Source organism: Haliotis rubra, unplaced genomic scaffold (assembly GCF_003918875.1).
Source record: "Haliotis rubra isolate DU_JTF1 unplaced genomic scaffold, ASM391887v1 Scf284, whole genome shotgun sequence".
Classification (NCBI taxonomy): domain Eukaryota; kingdom Metazoa; phylum Mollusca; class Gastropoda; order Lepetellida; family Haliotidae; genus Haliotis; species Haliotis rubra.
In genome coordinates, this window is record NW_025766936.1 from 656,596 (window position 1) to 674,441 (window position 17,846).

General features: G+C 44.2%; 3 protein-coding genes across 3 annotated transcripts in view; all 3 read right to left on the reverse strand.

Annotated features, from left to right (window-relative positions):
• Positions 1 to 2,715: 2,715 nt before the first annotated feature.
• Positions 2,716 to 4,040, reverse strand: LOC124281404 (neuronal acetylcholine receptor subunit alpha-7-like). The gene has a single exon (XM_046717439.1). The coding sequence runs from the start codon at positions 4,012 to 4,014 to the stop codon at positions 2,776 to 2,778; it is 1,239 nt and encodes a 412-aa protein (XP_046573395.1). The 5' UTR covers positions 4,015 to 4,040; the 3' UTR covers positions 2,716 to 2,775.
• A 1,520-nt stretch (positions 4,041 to 5,560) lies between these two features.
• Positions 5,561 to 7,806, reverse strand: LOC124281405 (neuronal acetylcholine receptor subunit beta-3-like). Its single transcript, XM_046717440.1, has one exon. The coding sequence runs from the start codon at positions 7,311 to 7,313 to the stop codon at positions 6,081 to 6,083; it is 1,233 nt and encodes a 410-aa protein (XP_046573396.1). The 5' UTR covers positions 7,314 to 7,806; the 3' UTR covers positions 5,561 to 6,080.
• A 2,496-nt stretch (positions 7,807 to 10,302) lies between these two features.
• Positions 10,303 to 17,846, reverse strand: part of LOC124281448 — a 30,771-nt gene continuing 23,227 nt past the window's right edge. The window contains exons 15-25 of the mRNA XM_046717496.1: positions 17,596 to 17,723; positions 16,613 to 16,721; positions 16,291 to 16,419; positions 15,617 to 16,036; positions 14,901 to 15,308; positions 14,415 to 14,519; positions 13,994 to 14,183; positions 12,086 to 12,345; positions 11,307 to 11,452; positions 10,676 to 10,760; positions 10,303 to 10,502 (exon numbers count right to left, since the gene is read on the reverse strand). Coding sequence (XP_046573452.1) covers positions 10,417 to 10,502; positions 10,676 to 10,760; positions 11,307 to 11,452; positions 12,086 to 12,345; positions 13,994 to 14,183; positions 14,415 to 14,519; positions 14,901 to 15,308; positions 15,617 to 16,036; positions 16,291 to 16,419; positions 16,613 to 16,721; positions 17,596 to 17,723 — 2,066 coding nt within the window. The 3' untranslated portion in view covers positions 10,303 to 10,416. The remainder of the gene's footprint in view (positions 10,503 to 10,675; positions 10,761 to 11,306; positions 11,453 to 12,085; positions 12,346 to 13,993; positions 14,184 to 14,414; positions 14,520 to 14,900; positions 15,309 to 15,616; positions 16,037 to 16,290; positions 16,420 to 16,612; positions 16,722 to 17,595; positions 17,724 to 17,846) is intronic.

A 17,846-nucleotide genomic window follows, 5' to 3' on the forward strand; every position in this document is an offset into this window, starting at 1 on the left:
ACCAGAGTGAACAGACTCACGAAACCTTCACAATTCCGGTAACAGTTAGGATTTTAACACTTCCCGACCAGTTAATCCCTTACTTAAAAACAGACGACATCAAAGGAAACCCGTCTGTCCACGTCCTGAGAAGACAGACAAATATTTTCCTTAAGTCTCACCTCATGTAAAAGTACAGAAGTGGCATATATGATAAAAGGTACACTATGGATTTAGCCGCATAAAATAAGTTTTCTTCTTTGAAGAACGCAGGTTTTGGCTGTAAAATAAACATGTTCTTTAAATAGTAAAATCATTTCTTCATTATCACATATATCTAAGAAGTTGGGATAGCTGAAACACATATGGCAATATAAACTTTCACGTAGATCATCGTACAGCGCACATGCCAACAGTACATGACGTTCGACTTAAATCTTATCACTACATTGAAAACACACTCTTTCATTTACATGCATATTTGAATATCTGCCTGTTTCCAACTTTAGAGGTGCAGAACCGGATCTAAACTTGGAAAGGGCAGATCGATAAGAGCGCGGCATTTGCACACTTACATAGCTTTCGCAACCATACACACTTCTCTCGCCTCCCATACCTGCACGTGAACCACGCTTTGCAGTGGTAGTCTCTTTATTGGACATATCATGAGGGGAAATTAAGCCGACAAACAGTCGCCAAGGTATCCCATGCACATGTTGATATGTAGATATAGATGTAGATGTTATGACTGCATACTTACCTATTACTTTTCAAGTGCTATCCATGCTGACACGGTGAATAAACGTGCACAACTTGTCTGCGTTTGTGTGGAATCGATAACAAACAGCGCGTTTCAAGGAGCGGCTATAATCGTCCTCGCGCTTTTCTTCAGACTGTCGCATGTTTTGCACGGGTAATGTGCCGTGTGTCGTAAATGTGTGAGAAACTCTTTGAAACATTCGGCAATGTATCCCTGGGCCTTCGGTGATGTAAAATACTGCCATATAGCTTGAATATTGGTGACTCCGGCGTAAAACTAAACTCACTCACTCACTCTCACGCTGATGCAAGTGAACTTGTAATTTCACAGCAATGAAGGTACTTCAGTAGTTTGTATTAGTATCCATTACACTGTTACACTCGGGCTGTTGCAAATGAATAGTGAATCGAGAGCAGGTATATATACTGGAAATACACCTAACAGCTCGATAAAGGTCACCTATGAAGTTTTAAAATCCATGCAAACAGCACCGAATTGTTAGCAAAAGCGTATTACTCTTCGGGCATTGCAAAGTCGGCGCCTGGTCTTCGTTGAACGATTTTACTAGCGCTTACTTCAGCTAGACCAGAGTTTCCCCAGCAGACCACAGCTACAACTTTTACCCTGACCCGGAACGCTCAATCATTGACAATCTTTAAAAGCTGCCTAAAGACATACCCCTTACAAAGATTCAATTACAATGAAGGAATAGCACCTCTACTGCAGTGTATTTTAATTTTGTGTAGCGCTAGCGCTCGTCATTGTCAATTGAAATTTACATCGTCTCCCATATCTGCACGTGGACCACGCTTTGCAGTGGTAGTCTCTTTATAGGAGATATCGTCCTTGCGCCTTCCTTCAGACTGTCGCATGCTTTGCACGGGTAATCTGCCGTGCCGTAAATGTCGATGAAACTTATGACACATTCGGCAATGTATCCCTGGGCCGTCGGTGATAAAAAGAAGTCCCTATTTTGTTAAATCTGTCCAAACTTTGGGGTATTTACTGTAAGTATTATTTATGATCACTGGTACGTTGTTGGAAGCCTCTTTGCGTAATGTTTGGCGTGGTGTGCCTGGAGGTGTGGGTCAGTTTGTTTGGCACTCTTTTTCTTTCGTTTGGGGTTCGTCTCAAATAGTATTTTTTCCTTTTAGCTCCCATACGTTGTATTCACACGGATAATGTTGAACGCCGTAGCGCTTGCAGTGACTTTTGACATAGGACCAAGAACAGAAAATGTTCCACAACCAAAGGCCACTTCAGAACAAGCGTTTAAAGTGTTGTATGTGCTAAGTTTAGTTTGGCACAAAATGGCAAAGAAGCCCGTGAAAGTTTTTGAAGACAACTTTTGCCCAGAAGTAGCGTCCAACATGGCGGCCATCAAATACACATAGCCACATTTGACGATGCTACTGTGTAGTAAGGTGCATAGACACAAAGTATGCAAAGTTTGAAAGCCGTAGCTCTTGAAGTTTCAGTGCAGCACATTTTGGGAGGAAAGTAGTCAGCATTTTGCTGAAAAACATCACCAAAAACTTCAATCCAAAATAGCGGCCAAACGGTGCATTTTAGCGACTTGAGCCGTCCAGGCGAAATTGTAGGCATTTTGATTGCGCATCTGCTCCAGAACTTTGGCACACATTGGAGCATTAGTTTTGGAGAAATTTGCATTTGAAATTGAAATTTTTGAATTAATTTTGAATTATCTGCCCTTTGCTATTGGTCCTACAGCCTACAGATTTTAAAGCGCGATATGTACCCCTCGGTGGGCATTTGGGTGATTTTTGTCAAGGCATTCTGTCCAGCGGTGCTCTCTGTAGCTCAGTTACAAAAAAATACGGCGGAAGAATAAATACAGTAATAATAATGGCGCCAATAATAAACTAAATATCTGTACTGGTTACACGAACGATTACAATGCAGGTCTCCTGCCAAGATAATGGCAACAGGACGCCCCGGGTGAACAAAACACACATACAAATCTGTATCCTACTGTTATTGCTAATCTACCATTAGGTTTACAGGTCTGTGTCATGTCAGTAAGTTGCTATCTTAAGATAACCGATTATTACTGTCATGATGAAAAGCATGAAAAAAAAAAGAAAGACAATCCTGTCAGCCATTCTGCTGACCTGCATCCATGTAATTGATGAGGGTTCCGATGTTTCCTTTGACATTCTTTCCTGAGTCGAGGTCTCCTGGGTTCCCACAGGAGGAGTGCCACAGAAGCATCTCTCCCAGGATCGTGTCATACGTCCCATCCACGTGGGAACAGGCCTGATGGCGGCGTCGCGATGGAACACGTGCATGATCCAGATGGTCAGGAACACATATGTTGAACTCATAATAAACAGACTAACATTTAAGATAGTAAACACAGGTATACTGTCAGCGTTCTGTGGCAGCAGTCCAGTGACGAAGGATAGTGATACAGTGAAAGACAGTAACACCGTGATGGCAAAGGACAGCTTCTCGCCAGACTCGACAGGAATGAGGAATACCACCATATTCACTAATCCCAGGACCAGGACAGGCAGGAGAGTTGTCAGTATCACTAATGTCGACTTTCTCTTCAGTGTAATATTGAAGTTTACAAGTGAAAATGATATGCCCATGTTTTCAAGCACAAGTCTTTCAGCAGATGAGTTAACTATATTCCACTGGCTGTTGGAGTTAAATAAATTTAATCCTATGGAGTTATTAATCGGTTTTAAATCAAGTTCATTCTGAGCATAACCCCAGTCTAACGTGATGTAAGAACACTCCTGTTTGTCCAATGGGTAGTTGGTAACATCCATTTTGCAAAAAGTCTTGAATGTATCTCCTGGCAACCAAGTCACAACTCCATTGGCTGTCACTTTCATGATCCCAAAGTCCAATCCCAGAGGATCAACACTGTCCACCTGGTTGCGAATTGTGATGTAAGGTCTCCAAACCTTCCCATAATCAGGACGAATTTCACTGACTCCTCCATACTCACTGGCGTTCCAGGTTAGAAACTCATCTTTCCAGGTCACAAAGAAAAAGCCGTTAGCTGTCACAGTCTGAGTAACTTCATCGAAGTCGGACATGCTGAGAAGGTAAAGTTGTAATGAGACCGTGATAGTGTCACTGCTGTTCTTGACTGGTCTGACCAGTGGGTTGTTGTTTTTGAAGATGTCAGTGTATAGCTGATGTATATGATGGTCATCTTGACCCTTGACGGCCAACAGTATGAACAGCAGACACAAACAAGGAAGTGTCAAGTTCAGGGGGCCCTCTTTTGCCAAGTACATTCCAACTGTTCACAGCATATACATACCAACCTGGATGATATTAGTACGAATGATGAATAATAAGAGAACTTGTGTATATAACATGGCTCCCATATCTTCATAAATAATGAACAAAACTAAATACTCTTTGGATAATGGAAGGGTCTTTTGTGTACGAATTACTGTTACAAATCCTTTATGTTAGCCATATATTCAATGGCAATAACCATGACAAACATCAGAGAACAATCTTTGATCTTTGTGCGAATGCACCCGTGAGACCAATTTCCTAACAGGACAGTCAGTCGCTCATCAGTATTCCTAAATTGTTCCATTAAAGGACAACTGCAGTTAATAGCATGACGCACTGTGCACAGTGATCATCTCACAAGTGGGTTAATGGACGAGTTTCTACTGACATGTACATGATCAAATTAATGCGATGACCATTGATTCAAGGTGGTTAGGTATCGTTTCATATTGTGGGATGGGTGGGGAAAACTGAGTATTATTTACCTGGATATGCCTGGATATCCTGATACTGCCCCTTTCAGAGGCAGAGACCGAAACAACATCACCAAACTGTTGTAGGGTTGTGTGTTGGCGTGGTTTGAGGTGGCTTTGTGTTGGTGTGGTTTGAGGTGGCTTTGTGTTGGCGTGGTTTGAGGTGGCCTAGAGTTGGTGTGCTTTGAAGTGGCTTTGTGTTGGCGTGGTTTGGAGGGGCTTTGTGTTGGCGTGGTTTGAGGTGGTCTAGAGTAGGCGTGGTTTGAAGTTGCTTTGTGTTGGCGTGGTTTTAGGGGGCTTTGCGTTGGCGTGGTTTGAGGTGGCTTTGTGTTGGCGTGGTTTGAGGTTGCTTTGTGTTGGCGTGGTTTGAGGTTGTTTTGTGCTGGCGTGGTTGGAGGTGGCTTTGTGTTGGTGTGGTTGGAAGTGGCTTTGTGTTGGTGTGGTTTGAAATGGCTTTGTGTTGGCTGGTATGAGGGGGCTTTGTGTTGGTGTGGTTGGAGGTGGCTTTGTGTTGGCTGGTATGAGGTGGCTTTGTGTTGGTGTGGTTGGAGGTGGCTTTGTGTTGGTGTGGTTGGAGGTGGCTTTGTGTTGGCTGGTTTGAAATGGCTTCGTGTAGGCTAGTATGAGGGGGCTTTGTGTTGGTGTGGTTGGAGGTGGCTTTGTGTTGGTGTGGTTTGAGGTGGCTTTCTGTTGGTGTGGTAGGAGGTGGCTTTGTGTTGGCGTGGTTTGAGGTGGCTTTGTGTTGGTGTGGTTTGGCCACGAAGCTCAATAATCCAACAGTTAAGGTAGTGATGCTTACTGTAGGAACAACTACAAAGTTCCACATAAGACTGTTCACTTTCCGCACACATTAATGTTAACGTTTCGTTGTTTTCCTGTAGTCTTGTCCCCTCATCCTTTAGGACTGCCAACAAATATAAATGCTTGAATAACTTGCTTGAATATGAATAAACAAGCTGTTGCATATCATCCAGGTGTACAAGAAAATATTCTTTCGCCTATTGAATATATATTCTTCTCGTCATATTATCAAAACAGATAAGTCCCATGTTTGTTGAGAGCATATATTTATTCAGTTAATTTTGAAATCCACAACAGAAAGACCTGTCTTCAGGTTTTAAAGTCAGAATTCGATAGTACCGATATATGGTTTTGAGAATACTTCATAAGCCTTATACGTGGCACTATTTGATACCAAGTTCTTTGATCATACAGTGTTTGAGACCTGGACACCATGGGTTGAGTCCAGTCCTCTGATCCTTGATGTTTGGATAACGGCAAGGGAAGAGCGCACCAGATGAGATTAACGTTTTGTTCTTGGGCACAAACCTTGGCTTGAGACGATATTCAGCCCTACACCTACACCTAGTCACATTATTCTAACCCAACAACAAACAAAACGAAAGTAAACACACAAACCTCTGCTCTATTACATATGCTTTCGGTTTTTCTGCGAACTCACATAGATTTAACACAAAGGTATTATTACTCGTGTCACTATATTTCACTATACTTTACACTTTCACTTGACGGGTACCGTTAATCAAGACCATATGACCTACGTGTGCGTCTATGCCATTATGTCAAAATAATATCTTGAACACAGCGACAGCCATCATTGATACGGTGAGGATAAGAAATGTCCAGAAGAAAAACCTGTCCATGGCCTCACTCACTCTTTTCCAATTCATCTCACGTCCACGCATAGACTTGTCAATGTCCCGACTAGAAGATCTGTCCGACCCAGCCTGACTGTCAGTCGCGTGTATTCTGATACTCTCACAACAACCCTTCTGGCCACCCGCTAATCTACTCACCCAGAGAGGGACGGGCCGCCTGCTTGAGTCTCTGTGGAATACCTTAATAATCCAGATCGTCAGCAGTACATAGAGAGAGCTCATGAGGAACAGCCCCGCCATGAGCAGGGTGAACACTGACAGGCTGTCAGCGCTTTGGGGCAGCATGTTGGTGATAAACGACATGAACACAGCAAACGACAGCAGCACGGTGATGGTGAAGGACAGCTTCTCCCCGGACTCCACCGGGATGAGGAACACTAAGATGTTGAGGATGGAGAGAAGCAGCACGGGCATCACCACGGTCAGGATCTTCATTGACGGCCTCCTTGTCAGCTGGAGAGAGAAGGTTAGATGGGGGATCTCATGGTATAACACCTGTTTTGTGTGCCGAGTGGCCGAGGTGTTGGTGATGCCCCATTCACTGTTCACGTTATAAATGTCGAGACCGATGGAGTTGTTGACTGGCAAGAGATCAATGGTGCTGATGGTGTCAGCCCAAACAAACACATTGAAGGAACATGTCTGAACATCGAAGGGGAACTTGGTAACATCCATTTTACAAGTAGTCTTGAATGTGTCTCCGGGATACCAGGTGAGAGTTCCACTGAAGTAGAGAACTAAGAGGCCGAAATCCAAGCCCAAAGGTTTCATCTTGTCCACTGTATTCTGCACCGCTATGCTCGGCTTCCACACTCGTTCAAATGCTGGCCTCATGCTCAACAAGCCGCTGTACAGAGCCGGGTTCCAGGTCAGGATTTCGTCTCTCCATGTCACCGTCATGTAGCCGGTGGAAGCCAGAACCTCGGAGACTTCATCAAATTCTGTAATTGCCACAAGGTTAAAGGTCACATAGACTTGGAGAACATGTGTTGTGTTACGAACAGGGCGGATGTTGGGGTTGTTGTGCTGGATGATGTCACTGTACAGCTGTTGGTGAAGGGTGTAGTCGTCAACACAGACACCGACGTCGACGATTGCCAGAAGAGTTACAACCAAATATATCCTGTCTTCTAGCATGATGTTCACAAGGCCAGCTCAACCACGTAGGTCATCTCTATAGCAGTGTCAGAAGAAGTGTGTAACTTTAGCCATGGTGTGTAACGTCGCCCACAGATGTCTGTGCCTGCTGCTTGTGGCTATGTCTGTACTCAAATGATCTGCTTGAAATTCCTGTTCCTCAAGTTCCAATGTTTGAAATGTTACAATTGATTTTGCTTCATCCAGAGGGGGTTCGATGACAGATCGTTTGTATTAATCAGTTAGTTCCGTATCAGCACTTTTAACACGACATGTCAGAGGCCCCTCAGCGCTGCTTCAATCCATCGATGGTGTGTATTTAGCCCAAATGCATTTCGATTTCCAATTATTGATTGGGTATAAGATATTACTGTGTCATTCTGTGGCAAAGAAAAGAATTATTGGGTGGTAAGAAAATCAACACATGGCAGATCCACATGTTGTCAATAATCTGAAGACTGTCAACACAAGGCAGTAATGTGACTATATAACACCTGGATACTCTCCTGTAAGTGATATCCACCCTACGCGGAACGTTGCATTGCCAACTGAAGAATTACGCCCTGACTGTTCTTTGATTCTATGTGACACAGCTCTTGTTTATCAGAGTGGGGGGATTGTCCCCGGCTGTTAGCGTCTCCAGGAAATCAAACACCGCTCTGTTAATAGACAACTACAACAAGGCATATTTGTTCCTGAGAATGTTATTACTGGCAATACACATTCATTGTCATTTTACCATACAGCTTATAAAAGTGTTTCTCACACAATCAATTTTGAAAGAAATATCGAATGTGTTTCAAACAACCAAATACTAGTAAATAAATAAACCCCTCCCTACTCGCAACCGCCAGTGTCCTATTTTCTATCAATATTTAGAATGCATAATGTTTTGATTACATAATGCATAATTTATTGCATAATATAGATTATGCAATACATTAATGAGTGTGTGGAACACTTTTTCAATGGATGAGAAGCGTTGGCACAAGCATTGTACCTTATGCGACTAGATGGTGTGGTTCGATCCCTCTATTTCTGTCTTGCTTGTGGTTTTCTGTTCATTTTGACGCTGATTTGCCTGGAACTATTTAGGGAAAATATGGCAGATGTTTAGACGTCGGTAACGACATGCCACGCCTGCATCACAAGTACTCAAAATGTTTGCCTCTCCATTGTTCATGGTGCTTTGGGTTTGGCACTTCCCAGGGAGAGTGGCAATGTTTGATGTCAGGAAAGCAGCCTTTCTGGCAGTCTCAACGATACAGAAGGTCGCAATGATTCTTTGAAATGTTCGACGAGAGAGCCCTTCCAAAGTCCCATTCGCTGTTTGAGCTGCCTGTAAAGGGGACAAGGGCCCTGAGCTGATGATAAGCCGAGCCTGACTGTGCTTGGATCACCCGAACTGTCTTGTTATATTGTAATCTCTGTAATTACTATGTATTTACAACACAAGCACACTACACTAGGCCATCCCACATCCCTAGGGTTGGTGGGTAACGATGTAATGACCTGGGAGGCCAATAAAGTCTCAACCCTGTCTTGTTTGTGTTTATTATAGAATGAACATAGCCAGACGTGTCATCATAAAGTGTTCAGTAAGCATAAATCTTGGACAATATTTCGATTCGCTGGTATTATTTTCAAAACTGTAAAACCTTTTGAAAGATTCCTAGTGGCCTATGTTAATCAAGAGAACATTTCAAGTTTTAAAGGAAAAAGAGAACAGGTTTTGATCATCTTCTTGTTCAAATTGCAATATGACAAGCAAGAAATATGATCCTCGTCAAGAGTACCTGATAAGAGGACAAAGCTTCACGGGTAATCAATACCTTAAATGATACCACTTGAAGACAAATGAAGACCCATGGATACTTCCCACCTAGTCTTCGAAAATAAACCTTCTGCTGAAATAGGGTAAACAGCCATAGCGTCCCTGCCACTTGTAATGCAAACACGAAATATCGCGATAACTAACCAACGAGAATTATGCATGTTGAGTTATACTGTCAATGAGACAATAGCCAGTCCGCCGGCAAGGAATACTACTTGCAGTAAAAACATAAACAACAAAGTGTGCTTTACATAAAATGTCCATTTTCTCAGTGATAAACCTGATGATGATGTGTATGCCTCACGTGGTTACAACCAGGGTAGGAATGGACAGTCCGGGTACTGCGAGCTGGTATGTTGAGCTTTTGCTGACTTTGTGTGCTGGCGATAAGGTGACTGGCTCTGATGAGACATAACCCCACAAAAGTACTAGAATCTGTACTTTAATGAGAAAAGGTAATCCTATATATAACATAGGTTACATTTGATCACTTTCTGAATGGCATTAAGTATTCGTTGTCCTTGGTCAGTATCTGCACACGCTGCTAAATATAGCCGTCAGTAGTTTGCCGGAATGAGGGGGTTGTATTGTTCAGTATTGTCCTCCTGTGGGGGGAACGTAAGTCCCAATATATTCAAAGTACAGTCGCCAACACCAGAATGGATGATAACTCCAGCTAGGCTCCATGCAAATAGCAAAAGTACTTAAGTCCTCCTGGTCCCGAGCATGGCGATCTATATACCTTCAGTTGCTGGCGATCTATACACCTTTTTGTTGTTTGTATTCTTTTATTGTATTGTATTGTAGTCATGTAAATATTCCTATCCTCACATGCTTGTTATAAATCTCTAATTGTGATATTCTAGTCGTTTGAAGTCCTTTGACGCCAGATTTTATACTTTAACATGACGCATGTTAATGTATGACCCGTTTTAGTCTCGACATGGCCGAAATAGTGCGGATGTGACAATACATTTTAACTCACTCACTCTGTCGGTGCTAAACATTTCAGTAATGATGTCTGTCGTTCAGAAAATAATCCAAATATTTCTAAAAAAAAGCGCACTTTACAACATTTGTCATCAATGTAAGTTATACTTTACTCCCTTTCCTCCGGAATAGATTGTTTCACATAAACAGTATTAACACCGGTGCCTCTGTCCATGTCAGTTATTATTAGCTATATTTGGTGATTCTATTTACAGCGGCCGGGACTATACGATCGCCTTACACAACGAGCCGCAGTGGCAGCTGGACATCCGCCGGTCGTCAGCTGGAGATGTGAGATGCTATCGTCTCCTGGATCCAGCGGGTGTAGTTATACACGCGGACATACACGCCAGGGTTCTTCGGGTCTGCAACAGATTAATCTATTGAAATACTTCTAGCAGCGCTGTTCAAACAATGCACCTGGGAGTTTTAGCGACAGTGCCCTCATGTCGGTACTGTATCGCTCACAACAGTCACAAGTAAACCGGGAGTAAAGGACCATTTGTATTGTAGACATCAGAACAGTTAGTAGACTTGCCTGCACAGCCGGCCCCCCACGACGTGATGCCCTCCTGCTGCCACCTGCCGGCCTGGTAACACACTAGAGGTCCCCCGGAATCCCCCTGTAAAACATCACAACGGACAGTGCAAGCCACCCACCTGCCACATGTTGGTCATGTGAGTTGTACGTTAGAACTCACTTGTCATTAAAACACTGCCCGTGGCCTGGACATCCGGCGTCAAGTAAAGCATCATCTCAAACCAAAGCTGTCTGAATCCCAGCAGTTGTTGTGCCCCGATATCATTTCTATGTGTTGCCATCAAATATCACTCGTCTACTCCCTCACTACTTCAACCAACTTCTCTGCAACATTCTCTCATGGCAACACCTTGAATTTCATTCAGGACGTAAGACAAAAATGAGACAGAATGTCTTCAAATTCGGTAAGATTGCAGTACTCTACAAGCATCGTACCAAGGAAACAATGAATGATGAAAACTGAGAGTAAAGATTGAGCGTTAACAATGTACCGGTACCATATTCAGAAACAATTAACGTGAACTCCGAAAGTGAGCAACGAAGACGCGCTTCCCACATGAACAATGAATGGCGACAAAACATGAAGACACTGGACACGCGTAATGAACGAGAACTGTTTGGATCTTACGTGGCAGGCGTCAGTACCGCCCTGTGTGTACCCGGCGCAGAACATGTCGTCGTAGATCTCATTGTGGTACCAGTCATTTCTGTTGCACGTGGATGTCGGCAACACCGGGACGGCCGCCTGCTTCAGCTCGTTCTCACAACACGTGTCTGGAGGTGAACGTACAAGTAAGAGTAGACCGACATGCACGTTGTTACAGGTAGGACGTCATGGTTTGTCACGCACCTGCCTCTGCCTGATATATGGCTACTCTCGGGACGAACACACGTTCAGAATGACAGGTTTTCCTTTTGAAACGGAGTAAACTGAAGGCGTCTTTGAGAAGAGTTTCGCTTATATAACTGCGTGTCAACTCCACATCGGAGGTCAGATCATGCTGTCGACCAAGGGAGATAAGACGAATGACGCAACAGACCACAATCTGGTCTGAGAGTAAATAGACTTACTGAGAGGCAACAACTTACGCCACTTGGACTACTCTCACGGCAATGTGTCTGTAAAAATGTTAATATCATCAAGGATGTATGTCTATTTTTATACTTTGTTGACAAGAAACACAAATCTAAATGAAATACATATGTGCTCTAATTAACCATCAATTTATTATTTTGGGCCGGAGGCCTCTAACTAAAATAAATTTCTGTTCTGTTCTGTTCTGCAATGTGTCTGGGCCAGACAAATCAATTAGAGACGGGTGGATCAACATCCCATGGTGTGTGGGTACGGTGCCTGGCATATATTCAAAGGGTGAATGAGTGAGTGGCATTACCATGGCAACTTACTTCGTGTTTCTCCCCACCCGGTGACGTAGCACACGGCCCCAACACGTGCTGCTTGTAGTGGAAGACACGCAGGCTGCACGTGCGACGTCACGTTGAAGGGTGCGTCCAGTTTGACGAGGGCGATGTCTGCGACTGAGGTGTACACGTCGTAGTCGTCGTTGACGTAAATAGCCTCCGCTTGGCGAATCTGTTCTGTTGACTCGTTCCCTTGGAGACGCTGTCTCCCGGCAACCGCTGTCCAATCACTTGCGTCATCTGGACTACAACAGAGACAACAGTTGCTATACATCTGGGAAACAGTGAACTGAACACGAGGTGTGGCATATAACAGCAGAGAGTGAACAGTGGGCCAGTTTCCAGTTATGTCACAGTGGGTAAAATGAATTCCTCAGGAAATACGAAATGGGGTTATGTGAGACCGTGCGAGTGTCCCTTTTCATAGAATTATCAAGTTACATCACATATACCAGCTTGTTGTAAAAGAAAGGCCTGAGTGAATCTGTGACTCCATCCGACGATCATAGAATACTGGGGAAACAAAGGGACACAACTCTGCATAATGTATACTAGGCACAAAAAATAAAGGAACCCCTTGACTTTGTGAAGCATGTATAATTTAATCAGCACAACCGTACGGCAAGTATGTCAGATTGTGTCCACCATGAGCAGCAATACATGCACGACACCTTGCAGGCATGCTGGACACCAACCGCTGAATTGTCGCCCTTGGAATCAAGTGCCACTCTTGCTGCATGCTCTACCTAACACATCAAGATCTGCTGGTGCAGGCTCCCTGAGACGCACTCGACGCCCAAACACATCCCACAGATGTTTGATAGGGGATAGATCTGGTGGTTTAGCCGGCCAGGGTAAAGTTGTAACACCTTGTTGTTGCCAGACGTTCACGGCAACACGAGCTCTGTGAGGACGTGCATTATCGTCCTGAAACACGAAATTTCGACCTGCCCTGTGAGCCATTGGAACGACGTGTGGCCGTAAGATCTCGTCCGTATACCGCTGGCCTGTCAAATTACCCCGTACAAGAATCAAATCAGTCCTCCTATTGAAAGAGATTCCTAACCAGACAATGATAGAGCCGCCTCCATAAGAATCGTGTTCCTGTACCGTGGGTCTCCCATAACGCTCTCTTCGGCGTCGCCACACACGCAATCGTCCATCCGTGAATTGCAAACGAAAGCGGGATTCATCACTAAACATCACATGTCGCCATTGCCGGTTTCCCTTCCTCTGACGTTGCTGAGCTCACTGATAACGAAGACGTCTGTGGTTAGCTGTCATCGGCACGCCTTTGAATGGACGTCTTGACTTAAGACCTCTGCTACGGAGCCTGTTTCGTACAGCAGAGTTCGAAATCCGTGTTCCTGTGGCTCTCAAGAATTCCATCTTCAAATCTGGGGCTGTGACAAATCGATTCCTCAGAGCTATAGTTCTCAGGAAGTCGTCTTGTCTGGGGGTGGTTTTAGGGCGTTATCCTCGACCGGTCTTCATTCTAAATCTCCCTGTCTCGTGGTAGAGGTTGATGAGACTTGAAATGACGCTTTTGGACTTCCTGAAGAACCGGGCAACACTATTCTGAGATTGTCCACCCTCTATCATGCCAATGACCTGCCATTTCTGTGCGTTTGTCAGGTACTGTCGAGCTGGCATTTATTCAAGAGATAGTGGGACACGCTCACAAGTTTTATAGGCTAGAATGCACGTGTGGTGCATGATGCACGTGTATCATGTAAAGGTAATATAGTATTGTCAGCCGTAAGTGATTTCCGATCTGGGTTCGAATGCAATCAGCTTGCAACTGTTATGTAGCATTGTTTCAACTATAAATTTCACTTGGGAATTCCCTTATTTCTTGTGCCGAGTATATATCACCAGGATTCAAATTCGTACTTTTGGAAACAGTGGGCCGCTGTGAGGACCCACATAGGGTGGATAATGCTCCCTCCACACTGATGAACGCTCATCTCCTGCAACGATGTCTGCCACGGCCAACTTCCCGCAACCGCCGCCTTCCCGCCCACGATACGGTGGGAATCCAAATCAGGGGAGATAACTGGTCGCCCACAGGTGAGACTGTCCGCTGTAAAAATGATACAATGTGTCAATGTCTCCCATGTACTAATCACAACCTGTATCTCACTCTCCCTTTCAACACACGGGTATATTACGGCACTGATGTTTTGGCCAGGATGTGTCAGGTTTTTAGAGTAAGACCAGAGATTTCAACATCTCTTTGCAATCTTCCACCTACTAATATAACATGTTGTTTCACAAGTATATCATCTTGTTGCTAGGCGTTTTATACACTCACCACACACGAGCTCCTCGCTTCCATCGTTGCAGTCCGGCTTACCGTCACAGACCACGGTGTTGGAGACGCAGGAGCCGTCGGAACAGGTGAAACCGGAACACGTTGCTGGAGCCGAGGAGAGACGATACAAGCATCAGATCAAAGCTCAAGTATCAACTCGTAGATGGTGATTGAAAATGAAAATGGAAGTAACGGAGGCCACTCCGATTAGGTACTATGGGTTTGTTCCAGCATACAACACGGTTCAGGATTATCTGGTATTGGTCACACTTCACATTTCGAAATACGATTTTAAGATAGTGTCAAGACATAGAACGTATGGTCGTGGTTCTAACATTGGATCTCTTATGACGAACGGATTCACACAAGTAACGTGGGTCTGTTTGCTCTGATATGCCGACGCCCCTTTGTAGTCAGTCCAAAACCTCAGGATAACGATAACCAACTTGAGTACTCTATAAACTTCTAGATGAAATCTTAACGTACGTATAGGATCATGGACTGTATAAGTGATGTTGAATCCAATTCCGCCAACTGCATCATCTGAGGTGAAGGTCAGAAATACGTCACTTCCGCTAGACGTCAGGTCATGTGGTTTGCGGATCCCACACAAATTACCCAGTAGGCTGGAGGTTGTGTTACTTCCGTCGTATATAACCAGGGCATCGTAACTGCAGTTTGCTGAGAATTCCACCTCGAACTGGTTAAAGTGCATTGTGACAACCTGGCCCGGGGGTGCTTGTATCACCCAGCGGCAGTCGAGATGGGGGACGTAGGAGTGTGCACCATCGAACCAGGGTGATGTGAGAACTCCACTCTGATAGCCTGTGACGGACAACGTCGTGCCCCTACATCCAGGCGGTGGTGTCGTGGGTACGGGAGACGTTGTCGTGTCTGAAAGCACAGCAGAACATATCCCACACTAATGAAACCATCGTATTTCTCAGGGAGTTGAGGGTTATTTATCCGCCGCATTTGATTGGCTGACATTTCTTCAAGCATTGACACAAGCACTTACCCAGGTTCAAACAAAGTCATCTAAAAGTTTGTAGCCGAAAATCTCCATTACCTTTGAGTGTGAGTGAGAATATGTGATGTGAAGTTTTCATTAATGCTCACCAAACCATTATGTTATCACTGTTTTTGCTTATAACGAGTAAATGAAGGTGCCCTTTTAATTGTACTCAACAAACGTAGCTTACCCTTTCCGATGACAGTGTATTTAATCTTGAATCCATGACCTTCAATACCCTTGTCTGTTGTGAAGGTCACATGAAGGTGATTAGATGAGGAGAGTAGCTCTCCTGGCAGCGTCTTCCCGCATAGTACACTGATGACGGTGCTATTGTCGTCAACGCCGTCGTACACTGTCACAGCATCGGCGTTGCAGCGATCAGTGAACTCCACCTCAAAGAACATGAAGTCTAGCACAATGAATGCTCCCTGTTCAGCCCTGATGGTCCAGGCACAGTGTAGCTGCGGTGGGTAGTTGTGGTGGAGGTTGAAGTCGGGTGAGAGGATGTAACCAGAGCGTGAGGTGAGGACGACGTCGTGAGCGCATGACGACGTGTTGCTATACCCAGCGGATTGTATGATGTCCACCGCCGGGGTAGTGGTTGCAACTGTATGAAACGCGAAAGGGAACAAGTAAATCGATTACACTTGATAGACGCTATTTGTAACAATAATTTGATACAAGCATTGTCAAGCGTCTTTATTCATAATTTGGAAAGGAATCATGCACTTTCCGTTATAATCTTTGTGTAATTAATCAGATCTACATGGTTACATATATTTCTCCACTTGTATCAGTCTTCACGTCAAACAACACGGGGTATGTAAACGAGATGTAAACGAGATGTAAACAAGATCTGACCTGACTGCACCCGTTGCCATTCGAGTTGGAACCCAGTGAAGTTATGAGATTTGTCGCTATGAAACTTCACTCGCACGTGCTTTCCGTCGACGGTGATGTTGCTGGGTCGGGTATTTCCGCAAAACTGACCTGGGATGTTGACATTAAGATATACTGATGACTAGGTGAATATGAGGAAGTAGCAATTAATATATATAATGTGTTCTATTCGGTTCATGGAAATAGATTGACTGCAGTCATGATGGAATAAGCCTGTGCGACCCGGGCTTGTTAGATTGACTGGCGCTTCAAACACCTACATCGGTGACATGGCCACTGTTACCTAGCTCTTTACTGTTTGTGACATCACGTATGGTCACGTAGTCATAGCGACAGTAACCATGGGGATCAGGTTCGATGCTGAAGACGCCGGTGAAGAATAATTCCAGATGCTACGGGAAAGATAATCAAACATGAACACATATATAACATTAGTCAAAGGAGTATAGTATCGGTGAAATATGTGAGTATTACACCACACATTCATCTACATGCTATGCTAGTTATCTACGTGTCTCTTTCACCAAGCTATCGCAAACACACGTGTACAATATCGGTTAAGTAAACGTCCCTTACACCCCAATACTCTCTTAAACGTGTACAATAGCCAAGTGTGTGTATTTACACCGAACTTCACACACACACACACGTGTACAATATTAGTCAAGTAGTTGTCCCCTAAAACCAATAATTAACTACACGTGTACAATATTAGTCAAGTGTGTGTCTCTTACACCCCACTATCACACACACGAGTACGGCGTTTGTCAAATATGTGTACACAAAGGTCAAATCTGATTTTATACACATCAAATATCAGCATGTGTAAATTGTTCAAGCGAGATTTCCTATTTGGTTTTTGATCGACCCTCGACATTGTAAATATGGGAAATATGTTAAGTAGAGCTATCTGTCTTTCCGTGGAGTTTGCTACAATCTAGTCTGTCTCACAGTCCCTGAACCACATTATTTTCCCTACTTCCAAGCCCTATCTCCAGTGCTGAAGCCCTAAGTAAAGCAAGTCTAGATTTCCTCAGGTTCAGGGTCTGTTAACATCTGCAAGAAACTAACTCACTTTGGAGGTCGGGTTACAAATCTCTGGTCTCCCTGGGGCTCCTTTTAAAATTTAAATGGGCTTATTTGTTGCTATCAAAATTATATATATTCAGGGACTAAGCGTTAGTCTAGGTACAACACTGCCGGTCATACAAGGAGACACGGTGACAACACGAGGACAAGCGATAGCTCCATTATTGTGTTACTCACAGTGCCGTTCGGAGTGTACAGGTCCCACCAGCAGTCGATGTCGTCGTTGTATGCAGCCGGGTAGTTGATGCTGTGCAGGAAGCCGTGAGGGGTGTCGTATATACCTGCGTCTCCGCACCCCGATATTACTGGTGAACCAAGGCAGTCATTAGACAAACAATCTACAGCTGCACCCCGATATTACTGGTGAACCAAGGCAGTCAGTAGACACACAGTCTACAGCTGCACCCCGATATTACTGGTGAACCAAG